The sequence below is a fragment of the Coffea eugenioides genome, chromosome 2 (genome assembly GCF_003713205.1).
Source record: "Coffea eugenioides isolate CCC68of chromosome 2, Ceug_1.0, whole genome shotgun sequence".
Taxonomy (NCBI): domain Eukaryota; kingdom Viridiplantae; phylum Streptophyta; class Magnoliopsida; order Gentianales; family Rubiaceae; genus Coffea; species Coffea eugenioides.
In genome coordinates this window covers 68520526-68535358 of record NC_040036.1, presented here as the reverse complement: position 1 = coordinate 68535358, position 14833 = coordinate 68520526, and the positions used below count along the sequence as shown (strand labels likewise).

At 36.2% G+C, this 14833-nt stretch overlaps 2 protein-coding genes across 3 annotated transcripts; one reads left to right on the top strand and one right to left on the bottom strand.

Moving 5' to 3' along the window:
* Positions 1-281: 281 nt before the first annotated feature.
* LOC113761885 (serine/threonine-protein kinase EDR1) lies at positions 282-12480 on the bottom strand. 2 transcript variants are annotated; one of them, XM_027305051.1, is made up of 13 exons: positions 11892-12476; positions 9998-10411; positions 9721-9824; positions 6403-7529; positions 6244-6284; positions 5112-5180; positions 4407-4507; positions 3327-3405; positions 3138-3236; positions 2556-2624; positions 2411-2460; positions 945-1121; positions 282-839 (listed from the first exon to the last, which is right to left on the bottom strand). In XM_027305051.1, exons 1-13 carry the CDS (start codon positions 12390-12392, stop codon positions 704-706), a joined length of 2967 nt encoding a protein of 988 aa, XP_027160852.1. In that variant the 5' UTR covers positions 12393-12476; the 3' UTR covers positions 282-703. The 2 variants fall into 2 exon arrangements, with proteins under 2 accessions (XP_027160852.1, XP_027160853.1); XM_027305052.1 differs by lacking the exon at positions 282-839 and having other exon boundaries at positions 995-1121; positions 2411-2456; positions 11892-12480.
* A 599-nt stretch (positions 12481-13079) lies between these two features.
* On the top strand, positions 13080-13688 carry LOC113760092 (beta-amyrin 28-monooxygenase-like). The gene has a single exon (XM_027302666.1). It carries the CDS (start codon positions 13080-13082, stop codon positions 13686-13688), a length of 609 nt encoding a protein of 202 aa, XP_027158467.1.
* Positions 13689-14833: the final 1145 nt, after the last annotated feature.

Below are 14833 nucleotides of genomic sequence, written 5' to 3'. Positions count from 1 at the left end.
GAGGTCTTTCCTCCAAAAAAAAAAAAAAAAGAACCTTTACTAGAGGTCTAAACTTCTCCTTCAAAAAGTAACGCATTCATAACGATATACTCTAAAGATGTATTCCTGGGTGAGACAAAATTGTCAATCTCGTTTTAATACAAGTCCGGAATATCGCATACCAAATTCCCTTGAACTTGAGAAACGGCCTGTTAACGCAACATTTTGACTTGGGATTTAATATCGCAAATCATCTGTTCATCCCCATTATAATTGAATCAGACAATTTGCTAAAGAAAATGTGTTCCAATGGCAAATAGCAGCAATTATTATCGGCTTAAAATGATTTTTTTTTTTTTTGCGCCGAGCAATGATAACATGGTAGCTTTTCAATATTTTTAATGAGACCAACAAGAAATATTACAAGACATCAAGCTATACATTTTAAGCATTGGGATCACATATGCACAAGCCACTGTACAAGAAGAGCCACAGCAAGTTTTGAGCTGCAGAAACAATACACACACATTAACTTTTGCTTTTGACCTTAAAACTGCATTCGCAAATTTGAGTTCTGACTCCCAACTCAAACAGCAAATCCCCAGCTTTTGTTTCCATCAGGGAAGCGACTCCAAAACTTTATCACTTTCTCTGAATAGTTCATGTTCGTCGTCCTGTGCAAACACAACAATATTTTTTCACAGTTGAGGATCTGAGATGTGTCTTAAGGCGTGGAATTCACCGAGATCTCCTGAGGCATGGGTTGGCTTGGCTGATCTATGTGCGAAGGGATGACAAGCCGCTGCAATGGTTTCAATGCCACTGTGAGTTGACTAAATGAAGGGCGCAGATTTGGGTCCCTGGTAAAAGAAAATGGCATAGAACAGGCAAGACTGATTAGTTGAGGAAAAACTGACAAAATGAAAGAGAAAAATGCATCGCTGTAGTCATATTGTGCAACTTACGTTTGCCAACATTCCCAAATTATTCTAGCTACTAATGGATCAACTTCCTTTGGTATATCAAGACGGCGATTTTGAAAGCCTACAGCACCCACAACCTGCATTGGATTCATCCCATTCCAAGGTAGTCTGAGGGTTGCTAATTCCCACAAAATGATGCCAAAACTATAAACATCACACCTGCACAGAAATCCACAAACCTCTTAGTGCAAAGCTCCCTGCCCTAAATACCAAAAAGCACAAAAGACACTGGATAAAGCTCCCTGATTAACCCATATCCATTTTGTGCCCTGTGTTGGAGATGGTAATATCCAAAATTTCAAAGAATGGTGCTAAACTGCTAAAGCAATGTCTGTTCAAATTTCTTGCAGTTTCATCAACCTTTATTCAAGAATGAAAAGGGCAAAAAAAAAAAAAAAAGGATTTGTGATGACCCTTGTTTACATTTAAGTAATGAATACAAACAATTATTGCCAGAAACTAGAAACCACCAGTGTCACTTCATACATCATAATCAGGACAAATGCGACTTTGCACTTCTAATGCTTTTACCAATTTCCAGTTTGCACCTGGAACTTCTATATGGGCATAATGCACTCTAAAGTTATCAAAATTTCCAAATAATCCTGCCAATTACTTATAATGTTAAATTTAAAATATACGCAAACACATCATGTGTGTGTCCCAAAATTGTTGACTACATATGTTCAAAACATGATATGGTCACTTTATGAAGCATGATGTACAAACACATAAGCAATTGGGCTAATTTGGGACAATTTAGAAAGACTAAGGTAAAAAATGTCCACAACAAGAGTTTGGGAGTCAAGGTTGAAAAAATGAAATGTAAGGGAAAATCGGTTTCGCAACTGATTATGGACTCAATTTCTTGCATCAGCCATCAGTTGCACGGCTCAATCACATGTTCGCCCCTTTAGACTATTGCTTTGACTTTTATGGAGCCCCTAGCCAACAGCCATACTCCAATTCTCAGGAACAAGGAGAATTGGAGTATGGCACCCGCCTAGGGCTTCTGGAAAAGTATTTTTGTGCAGAGTTACTAAAAGACAATTGTGACTAGGTTCTTGTTATAATGAGTTTAGATATAGAATCTGGTAGTATTTCTAAGTTTTTAAACTCTCTCGGTAAATAATACTTTGAAAAAAAAAAAAAAACTCTCCTTGTAATAACACTTGATATATCTTAGATAAAATGATTTAGTTTGCTTTAAAAACTTGGTCAACCTACCACACAAAAATGAGCAAGCAGACAAAAATAGCCTACTTATAATATCCCGAGGGCGCAAGGACTTGCTAGGTTCAATTTAGCAATACACGAGACATAAGCATATTTCAAGTAAAGAAGAAGTTGTAAACAAATTTTAGGAAAGAAAAGATGAACATGAGCTCCAAACACATCGTGTGCTGCACAATGGACATTTTTAGGATCAGATTATAATGCCAACTCACTTCTCATTAGAAGGCTCATTTCGGAGTACTTCTGGTGCCATCCACTCTGGCTACAGGGTAAAAGTTATTTTCATAAGAAACAAAAGAACAAAGCAACTAAAGATTGAAATCTAATCTACTAAAGCTTGAAAGTGGTCATCCTTACTGTCCCAGCTGTCGACTTCGATGACAAAAATGTATTGTGCTTCAAACGTGACAACCCAAAATCACATACCTGCATGATAGACGTTATATACATGGAAATAAACAAAAGATAAGCATAAAGAAAGAGCTACAACTTGGAAGACAAGATGATTCTTGATTAGTTAATGAGAGAGCATTATGCAACCATCGAAAGGCGGGGGCAAAAAAAAGAAAAGAAAAGAAAACAGCAATAACAATTTTCAGTCATATAGATGATTCCACCCCATTATACACGGAAGCTAACAGGTCTAGCTAACAAATGAACCATTGGTCTCCTTTCATCACTAGTTTTAAGTGCTGCTTCATTGAAAGCAAGAAATATCAATTTGACATCCAGACAACCCCCATTAGGAGCACTTTTTCTCAATTAAGTCATCCTCTCACAATAGTTCAAAAGGCATGACTCACAAAAGCAGCCACGAGGATTACAAAAGAATAAATGATACTACAATTTTAGTTTGTGGACACCATAGAATGAGGCTACTGTTGAGCTGACTCGAGTTGTGCTGAATTCAGAAAAAAAAAATCTCAACAGTGTACATACCTTCACATTCCAATTATTATCAACCAACAAATTTGGTGACTTCAGATCACGGTGGACGATTGTAGGTATGCTAGTATGTAAGCAATTCATGCCCTTTGCCTGAAAAACAGAACCTCAAATGCAGTTTATAAGCAAAAGAAAAGTAGGAAATCAGCCAAAACAACTATCAACTATTTCATTATGCCATACCACATCTAAAGCCATTTTAATTCTTCGCTTTTCATCAATTTGACACTGTGGGCGATGAATAATCCGATATAAGCTTCCTCTGGAAAATAAAAGAATTAATGAATGAACTGAACTCACAAAATCTAGAAAGGAATGTTGAGGATAAAGACACAGTGATAACAACAATCAGCTTCTGACATCTGACAGCAGTACCAAGGGGCAGGGGACAATATTCATCTTAAGCTATCTCCTACGAGCAATAAACTCCCAAGTGACACAATGAATAGCTCACATATAAATTCTATTAACACTTCCTGAGCACTATAGATGAGTGCAGTTACCACTTAAACTATTGACCAGCACTTCTACTTTTAGGCAGTTATCATAATTTTATCACCATTGGCAAAACATATTACAACTGCAGCATAATCACTGTAATTCTTATAAAAAATGCAAAGCTTTGAGTTCACAATTTTGATGGGGGGACAGCTACCAGCATTTTGAGAACTGATACTTAAAAAACTGCCTTGTCTTTTGAGTCTGGTATAATTACTGCAATTCTTAAATAATGCAAAGTTTTGAGTTCACAATTTTGTGGGGACATAACCACCAGCATTTTGAGAACTGACACTTGGAAAATTGTCTTGTCGTAATAGCCTTGACATGTTTCTTTACATTTTGTTTTTGGTCCATCCTTTTTACATCTTTTGATAGCAAGAACCAACAGAGACAGTTACTATAGATACGTAAACTTCAATACTAAGGAGCAACCACTATGAATTGACAATATCTGATGCATCAAATCATCTCAAAAGAACCAACTCTTAAAATATGTAAGTCTCCATGAAAAACTAACGATAGAAGAAAACAGGGAAGCTACTTCACATGAAGCAGATTCCAGGATAATTTACAAAAAGTAAAGCATAAACCATAGCTTGTCTTTTAATGGGATGAATTGCCAGTAATTCAGCAAAACCAAATGCAACATGATATGCTATCTTGCAAAAGAGTAGCACCACCTTAATAGGTACCTTTGCACATAAATGCTAACTATAGATAATAGAACAGGGGAAAATTAAGAAAAGAAGGTAGCAAACGTACCGTGGTAAAAACTCTGTGACAATAGAGAGATTCGGAGGCCGAGTTACAGCACCCATAAAAAGAACTACATTTGGATGGCGTAACCTTTGCATTATGCGCACCTGCATGCACGAATAAGCGTTGCTCATCCCTTGTGAACCGATTTATTGTAAAATGGAGATTTATATCAATCTCTGTTTACTCTTACCAAGAAATTGAAAGGAGAACAAGGTAAATAAACATTGAGAAAATCTAAAAAACAGCATGACCTCATGTGAATAAAAACGGCTGTCTTTTAGTTTGTATTGTAACCACACATATCATATGTCAATGTACACTAATAAAGGTTATAGTATTTCACTCAACAAGTGGAGGACTTTAAGTTAATTCCTCACAAATAAATTTCAACTTCAGCATCAAAATTCATTGTTGCACCCAGCGCTTCAAAACCCGCACTCACATTTTTTTTTATTTCCATTTTTAACACTTCACCTTATGTTATCGGCTTAACTAAGAATAGTTCACAATGCTTGCTATAATAATGATGCTATAATCTCTGATTTCTGTAAAATTCTGCTCTCTTGTATACCAAATATTTTTGGCCAAATAAACAGAACAAGAATAATGTACTTTATTATGCGCATAAAGGCACATAGATTAACACAAATGACATCACAGTTACCAGTCAAATGAAGAAGAAAGATGCTTCTAAGAAATAGTTCTTACTTCTCTCCTAAACTCAGCCAAAGCAGCACCCGAGAAATCTTGGTCAAGGAACTTTTTCACAGCAACTTCCTGATCCAGACAATTCACCAGACAAGTCATTAGAGCCAATGACATGCTTTCTTGCAGGAAAAATGAACAGCTATATCAAGTTCAATATCACACAAGACTGTCCTCCAGAAAGAGGATTAAAGTCCCAATAAAAACAGATGCAAACATATCTCATCTTCAAGAGTTTCAAAAAGTTAGTGATGAATTAACAAATGACTGCCGAGTTGATACTCACCAAGGAGGAGGAGGAGGAGGAGGAGGAGAAAAGAGGGGCAGGGGGTTGCAATCCATGCTATGACATATAATCAATATAAAGATTTTTGAGCATAACATCAGAAAGATGTAATCCCCTTTCCGCCAAGCAGTATAAATAGTCCCTTCATTATACTTTCAAGTTTTAACTACAGTAGTGATCTTGGGTCAAGAAATAAGCAATTTAATATCAGATAAAGCCATCTATAATTAAGTTGATCAAAAAAGTGACTGAGACAAATTCTAGTACTGACACTTGAGCTTAGCAGCAAAGCAAATTTGTGTACTTGTCCCTTCATTCACCCATTAGCCTATACCGGCTTCTTTTACGGTTGCCTGATATTAATTCATTTGAATAGGGTATCAGCTAGTTTAAAAATTTAAGTCGACAATAAGTAACATTAAAGGATGGCTCCTTCCTCAGTTTTCATAACGATAGCAAGCTGGAAAAACTGTTCAAGAATGCCTTGGAGCCCAGAACTACTTCCAAATCCAGTTGCAAACAAGCAGAAAGCTCTATAGGTTCCTTTAAAAGTGAACTACTTGCTGAATTAAACCTTAGTGGAATTTTAGAAGTATCCACTTTACGAAGAACTTGTTGGTAAAAAGATTAGGAATTATTCCAAAGAACCTTTACTTAATATTCCTAAGAATGAAATAAAAAAGAAAAAAAAAAGAAAGAAAACATCACAAAATTAGGCATCTGGATCACCAGTAACTTTCAATTAAAAGTTTCACAAGGAGAATCTCATAAGAGACAAACTTCTACTTCTCAGATATCAAGTATGAAAGTAGCAGAACAACTATATTAAGCATGAAAAAAATGACTTACGGTGCCATTCAAATCAGCATGATATACTTCACCATAGGAACCTGTATATAAGGTGGATAATTAAGTATCAGAAAGTTACGACAAGCAATTATATGTCAATGCTAACTCTAATGGGTCGGAGAACCTTAAAAAGTAAAGCAGGCAGTTCCATGTATATACCTAGTCCAATCCTTTCACCAATAACTAGATCTTCCCATGGAATTTCACATTCACTGACATCATCAATTACAGGATCAAGTTGAGGAACAGCTGGATTAACAGAAGAGCTTGGATATGCTTGATCCTTGAATCTTAAATCAGTCAATGTAAAACCATCTTGCTGATTGTTTCTCTGGTCATGCATCCCACTAGCATCCTTCCCATACTCTTTTGTAATATTTGATTGGCCATTCTGAAGCATTCCACCACCACTTTGATAAGTTTTTTTCTGATCAATGCCCTGGTCATCCTGTAGAGACAACCGATTGAATTGCACCTCAGCTATTGCCAAATTATTAACAGCATACATGTTTGCATCATCCTCTCTGTAGGCATCATCAGACTTTCTAGCTACGACTGGAGGAGTGAAGCTTGTAGAAGGAGTTGACAACATACTGCATTCACCAGCTGTGCGATTGCTCTTTGAGAAGAGGCTCTCAACAAAGTCATATTCATTTTTCTTGGAAGCCTCATTATATATCTGGTTACTTTTTTGTGCCAAAGGTACTGGAGGTCGGCCACTAAGAAGGTTACCTTTTGGCCGTGGTATTTCATTAAAGTTTTTCCTACCATAGTCCCCTTGCAACGAAGCCTTACCGGATCCTTTTATTTGGAATGGATTAAGATCAGCAAAAAGATTTTTTGGGTCTTCAGTACTGCTCTGATTATATGGAACCAGATTCACATTCATTCTTGCACCATCACCAGCTGCATTGGGCCCACGACCACCTTTGTACAAAGAAGTCCCAATAGCCAAGGATGGGATATGATCCATCTGGTTGGAAGCTGGTGCCCTTTTGTTCAATCCAGAAGAGCTAACACTGCTACTGGTTCTTCCATTCTGAGGAGAAGGCAATGAATCTGTCTTTTCGGAATCTTTTTGTGAAGAGAAACTATTTTCCTCTGCAGAACTCTGTCCAGATAATAAATATGGATTTGATTGAGCAGCTCCAGTATCACTGGTTGCCTGAAAAGTGGGAAGTTTGCCTAATTTCGGAGGATATGACTTGAAAGATCCATCTTTTGCACTCAAAACATCAGCAGGTATGAGTGCCCCAGGTTCACCCATGAGATCAACTAAGAACTCACTGCAGGTAAAGAGATTAATTTAGGAGCTTAAATTTGGAGAGCAAATGTATAAAAGCATTAATCAACTAGAACCATATATAGGATTATACACTTGCAAGAGTACCAAACGTTGACTGTTCTATAAAACAACTATAGAGTATTCTTCAACATTTCAGCTATAATTAGAGACCAAAATTCCATTATCATTCATTATGAATTCGTCCTAGTAAATCTTCAAACTCACCCCAACCCAAAAAAAAATGATGGAGCACTTGTTGATCATTCAATACCTTAAATGTGAAAGGATTAGAAGAAACCAGGAGGAGGAAATTAATCATTTAGAAAGCATTAATAACCACGCAAATAGATAGGGTAAGCTCCAAAGAATAGTTTTTCTGATGGGTTTGCTTCTTTTATTTATGATATTTATAAGGTTATGAGTTAGTGCTATAAACAAGCAGAGATAAGAAGCAAAAATGTACTGTTTCAGTCAAAAACCAAGTCTTCAAGTTTAATGAAGATGCTATAGGATGTAATGCTTTACAAAAGAAAGCAAACAAAGGTAGCTCAACAAGAATAACCAAAAAAATACCACTGGACAAGAAAAAGTAAAAGAACTGAAAGCCAAAAATAACTTAAAAAAGTACTGCTAATCTAAAATGGTGTCAACTGATACAATTAATCGAGTACTGCAATACACGCGTTAGTTTACTGGAAAGAACTATTTATCTCTCAATGAGGCATGAATCTTCACATTCATGTAAATGAAATGGTAAAACAAGGGGAACAAACGTAGAATAGACATCCTACAAATTTTCTTTATCCACACAGAATCCATAAATTTCATCACATTCTTTCACCAGGCAGCAATTAACTTTAGTCTTTTGTGCACGTGTTGAACTATACATGTCAGTGTTTTCCAAGAACTTTACCCCAGCAATACGATTGAAACCATCAAGATATAAAGGGAACTAGATAAAAACACAAACCTCAACCTTCTCAGTTTAAAATACAGAGTACAATACTGATATTAGAAGATTGAATCATGTATCCTCCATTTTTGTTCAGTGTCCTTATCTAATTATTTTACAATGTCAAACGGTTTCCATTGTGCTGAGCATTGATACAATCTTCATGAAATCATAGAATTTTAAAGTTGGGCCTACAACCTTCAAGTTGGTATAAACTAATTATGATAATGAACATAATCAGTTCAAAAATTCGCTCTTGCTACTTAATGTCCCAGTTGGTACCCACAGGCAGGATCTATACACAATCAGGAAAAGTCCTCAAAAGACTAGTATTAATTCTCTTCCACTGGCGTCCACATAATAGAAATCTTTGGGCTGTTGTGCTCATTTTTGAATTGTAAGATGCGACTCAGACATCAATGATACTGATGCAAAAATCCCTGCAAATCGGACATCTAAACAAACCAATTTCTGAGTGCATTCAAAGACTTAAGGACACAAGAACAATACCAAAACCCTTGTTTCAAGAAATTCAGTCCAGAAACGGTTGAGCAGCAGTCCCTTTTCCAGCACTACTTGTGACTCAATCCTTTGCAATTTATTTTCGATCAACATCCTTGGACTTAACAACTCAAAATACAGAAAGACTACTTGTTTCCAATTATATGCAGCCTTCAAGGAATTATGCACATTTAAGTGACATACAAGAACTTGACATCAATCTTGCTGCCTCTAACAAGTTACATCAAAAGCATCCTCATCCTAATCCCTATTGACCAATATATAATTGGTAGAGAGGAACTAAGCAACTTCCACAACCAGGTTAAATATAGTTCAGTAGTTCATCTTGACTCCTATTTCAGCAAAACAGCTGTACGCAACACGACACATACATGAAAAAGGTTCAGCCAGTTTTATCAACTATCCAACAAAATCCACAATATACAACCGCATTACCAAGAACTAGGAAATCTGCCATCTCTAGCACACACGCAGACTAAGGAAATAAACAATTGAAGGTACTGTCATCCAATCTTTTAAAAACACAATGTACGATCAATAACTCAAAGGTGCATGCCATAACCTTCAAAGTTACTAAGCTAGAAAGCTGAGAAATAAGAACGAATACCCCAAATTCAGAAACATATGAGCAAATCATACAGCTATAAAGTTCTGAGATAAGTGGTCAATTTAAAAGTACATGAAGAGTAAAAAGGAAAAGGAAAGGCACAAATTTTACCTTCCGTCTGAAAACTTTACAAAGTTCACAACATCAACCTCATTTCCAGTGTATTTACTCCAATTCGCCAATTTACAAGGTATACCAACATTGTCAGCCAATACCTGCATTCCAGCAAAAACAAATAAAAAAATCAATACAAAACCGAAAAAGGTAAGACATGAATTAAAGTTTTTACAGCATTTTCTAATAAAATTTGGTGAAGTACAGAAACAACACTAGATATATAGCAAGCAAAGGACACAATTAAGTTCAAAAGAAATATATTAGCCCCAACCTTAAAAAGCAGCGATCGATGACGTAAAAGCCCAAGTCTTAATGACCCAAGAGGTCGCACAACTGTGTGGAGAGATGTCCTTAACTCTGTGCTTCTTTCCAGCCATTTTGCCATTATGACATTTGCATCCTTCACTGGTCCACCCATTTGGTCTGCAACAAGTTCAGCAAGTCTCTGTACTTGAAGACCAATCTCAGTCGTTGCTACTATACACCGTGCAATCTCCACCAACTCTCTCAAAGCAGGATCAATAGATTTGTTGACTATTACTACTTCAAAATCAGAGCCACCAGGATTTGTCTCAAGATCAGTAAGAGATGGCATTTTTCCTTTGCTTGCTGGATCTATGGAGAGACTGAAGACATCATAGAAGCCTTCAACCACCTTTTCCTCATAGTCAAGTCCACTATCTTCCTGACAAATCAAAGATAAATGCTAAATAAGTATTTTATTACTTTGAACAGGAAAATTTCCATTCTCATTACTTTATATCCATTATTCTATTTCCTAATAGTTTGGCATAACGCAAAATGCCTCAAAAGTATTTGTCGCATATGAATTTTAAAAGCTGAAATCCACAAACCAAAACACGTCTAATACAGCACTCAATGGCGCAAGTAAAGCCTGTAAGGCAAATGAACCAACAACTCTCTTCTCAAATCAGTAGAGTGCGCCAATACAATAATGGTCTGGCAATTAAAATTTCCAACAATTCTCAGTATCGTGCATTGGATGAATAAATGCATCACTAACCCCAAGACCAAAATCTGTGCAGAGTGGCTGCAAAACTTGCACATCAGAAACAATTATCCTTCATTTTAACTCTTACTGCAGACAGATTCTTACTGCTCTAGATTAGATATAACTGAAAATCTCAAATGTGCCACGATTAAGTGTGCAGGTTAGTCATTAGTCCTAAGTGACAAGAAGAATATTGTCAAACTGCATAAGCAAAGAACACTTCAATATCGAAAGGCTCATGGAAAAGGAAAGGATACTTCCCTGTTATTTGAGTTTGAAATAGACAATGCCAATTTCCTTGTTATGTGAGTATGATTCAATGTTTCTAACCTGAATTATATTACTGCTCTACCACAGAGAAGGTTCACCAATAAAGGAAACTATTTCAATCTCTTGCCGAAAAAAGCTCTCCTTGTCATTGTAAGGGATTCTAGAACTGAACAATTAGCAATGACCAGTATTCAAGCTCAATGATAAGTTGCTAGATGCATATAGTTGCTAAAGAAAAACATTGCACAGCTACACAGAGCCACCACTCAAAACCAGGTCAAGCTTTCATTCAACAGTCTCCCTGATTTTAATCAGAAAAAGTAGAAAAATCAAATTCTCTCATTCACTAACCTTTGATTTGCCAACACATCTTCATAACAATAGTCTGCACTCAGAAAGAGTAAAAGAATTCTTGCATTAATTTGCACTAATTTACACTACCAACATAAGCAAATATAGATGTCTGTACAACACCCAAAATGGCTAAATCAAGCATGTCAAGCACTTCCTAATTATGCCTAATATTCTTTCTCACTCAACTCTCCCATTTTCTCGGCCATTTTGGTCTCTAATTTTTGTAACTTCACATAGCTATGAACTCAGCAAATATAGTAAGAAAGAAATCTAAAGAGTTAACAACATCACTGAATAAAGAAGCAGAATAAAATCTGCAGAATAAGGGCATTTTTTAATCCAGCTTCGACATTTACATGAAATTAATCAAATTTACCACCTTATTCAGATTCGACTTAAAATAACAAAATTTTCCAATTCAGAAGAATGCAGTAGCCTAACTGAATTTTGGAGTAGAATTTTTTCAGGAAAAAACAAAAAGAAAGCTTTAGACAAAATTAAAGCAAATTCGACAAGGACAAAAGCTCACCCAAAACCGTCTGGACAACAAGTCCGCAGCAGCATCATCCCTGTGGCCCACAGAGTCGCCACCTTGGCCTCCTCCGAGAAAACTCTGATGATGATGATGATCAGTATTCCCATCGATAGTACCAGACTCCTGCGCCAAAGAGGCCGAGACGCTCATTGCCATGGCTAGCTGCATCTCAAATTCCTCCTCCGAATCAAAATAATCCTTCTTCTGCTGCTGCTGCTGCCTATCCGCCACAGCTGTAGCCTCCGGAGAAGTGGCAGGAGCAGCAGAAGTCGGCGAAGTTGTAGTAGGAGAAGCAGCGGTAGCAGTAGTGGGAACACACGCCGGAGCGTTGCCGAAGTTGGAAGGCCGGTGATCGGAGACACCACATGACGCTGACGTTGACGCCGGCGCCGACGATGATGACGTGGACGAAGAAGTAGAAGATGTTGATGAAGAAGATGGAGTTTCGTTGGATCGATTAGGGTGGTGATGAAGCTTTTTCAAGAGGTGCTTCATTTCTTTCCTCCTCTTCTTCCCTCTTTCTTTCGGTCTTCGTACTTTCTCTCTCTAAATTTATACACAAACAGTCCATATGGATAGAAGAAGACGAGTGTTTTACTTCACTAAGTCCTACTACGCGGGTATGGGTTAACGGTTGCGGATATTTATTTTTAGAAACATAACCAATTTTATTTCGGGCAAATTATCCAATTGGCCCTTGAACTCTTTGTCTAAGTAAAAATAAGCATCTCATCTATTTTTTGTTGACTTTAAACCCTCAAACTTGTAAAATTGGGCACCCGTGACCCTTTTAGCCAGTTTCTCCGGTTTTGCAACCGGAAGGTCAATTTACACGAATGTCAGTGTGCTTTTTCAAAGGGTATTTTTGTCCGCATTTTCTAAGTAAAAAGGGGCAACTTCTCCTTCTTCCCTCCATCTAACCTAACCCAACCGCTAACTTATTCAACAAATGAATTGCAAAGGGAAGAGAGAGAAGTCTGCAAAGAAACAAAAAAAGGGAAGAAGGTAAAATCTTTGTGAAGGGAAGGAAAAAATAGGAAGCAGAGGGCTGCGATATTTGCGCATTTTTTTCTTAGTTATTGTAACAGATACAAACTTTCACCAGGTAAACTCGGGTTCCCAATCATTGGAGAGACACTCCAAATTTTTTCAAGTGGCCCAGAAAAATTTTTTCGTACAAGAATGGAAAAATACTCAGAAGAAGTATTCACAACTTCACTGTTCGAAGAAAAAGTGGCTGTAGTTTGTGGTCCAGCAAGGAACAAGTTTATGCTCTACACTGCAAACGATCGTCTTGCTCCTTGGGTTCCTTCTGCAGCTCTAAAGTTATTCAATTGGTTGGATTCACCTGGTCTATCAGTCAAAGAAGTAATTTCAAAAGGTCGCAATTTTCTTTACAGTGAAATCCTGAAGCCTGAATCTTTGAGACAGTACATCTCCATCATGGATTCCTTGGCCAAGGAACAAATGAAAACTTACTGGGATGCTTCCCAAATGGTAAAGGTTTATCCTCTTACCCAGAAATATACACTTTCATTGGCCTGCAAATTGCTACTTGGTGCTGAAGATGCTCACCAAGTTGAAAGAATATCTGAATTTTTCCATCTCACATTGCAAGCCTTATTCTCATTGCCTATCAATCTGCCTGGCACCACATATAATCGTGCTTTGAAAGGGCTAGAAAATCTCAAGCAGCACTTCCCGGTTGCAAAACCGGAGAAACTGACTAAAAGGGTCACGGCTGCCCAATTTTACAAATTCGAAGGCTTAAAGTCAACAAAAAATAGATGAGGGGCTTATTTTTATTTAGACAAAGAGTTCAAGGGCTAATTGGATAATTTGTCCTTTTATTTCTCACATTTTACAAAAATAATTTTCGCTCATGCTATAATTGCGAACCAAATTCATGATATTTAAAAGGGTTAAAAACAAAAAAAATCCCTGCGATATACTTAATACACAAAAAAGTCCTTCATGATTTCAAAATATACAAAACAACACCTCATATTTTGAATTAAATTATAAACTAGCAGAATTCGTTTAAACTTAACGGAATTCGGTAAACTTAACAGTTGAGACCGTCATTTTCATTAAATTTAACGAATTCTGTTAGTTTACAATTTAATTTAAAATATGAGGTGTCGTTTTATATATTTTGAAATCACGAGGGGTTTTTTTTATGTATTAGATATATCACATGAAGTTTTTTTGTTTTTAACCCTATTTAAAATATTGAAACTACTATATCTTTAAAATCAACTTTCAATCCGAATCCAATCACCCAATAACCTGATTACAAAATTTGGGAATATAATTGATAGATCACTTGGTAAACTCAACATAATTCTTAAGGAAATAAAAACCCAACAAGAAAAAATAAAAAATTATAACATAAAAAGGAAGGATTAATTTTTCATACATTGTTATTGTATGCACTGACGTACCTAGTTATCTACTGCATCATATTAATTTAAAATTAAACACCAAAATTTATATGTATGATATACATCTAGACTCGCAAAATGTATATACTAACGGTGCATGAAATGATTGATCCAAAAAATAAACTCATTATTCCAAGACAAAGAACGTCCTTTTTATGTTATAATTTTTAAAATTATATATATATATATATATCCTTTCATGATACTACAAAAAGTTTATGATATGTATGTACATGGATAATTTTAGAAACCTCCCTTAACGTTTGTGACAATTTTATTTAGCCCCCTGAACTTTAAAAATATTGATTGCCTCCATTATTTTTAACTTTTTGTAACATTGGTAGCACATTTCAAAATATATTATCCAAAAACTTATTTGTGGATAGAGAGTATATTTTCATTCCAATATTTTCTTGTGAACCATTTTGTTTACATAACAAATATAGTTAATCTCTTAACTTTTGAACACTTGGCCGATGTGATTTTTTAATT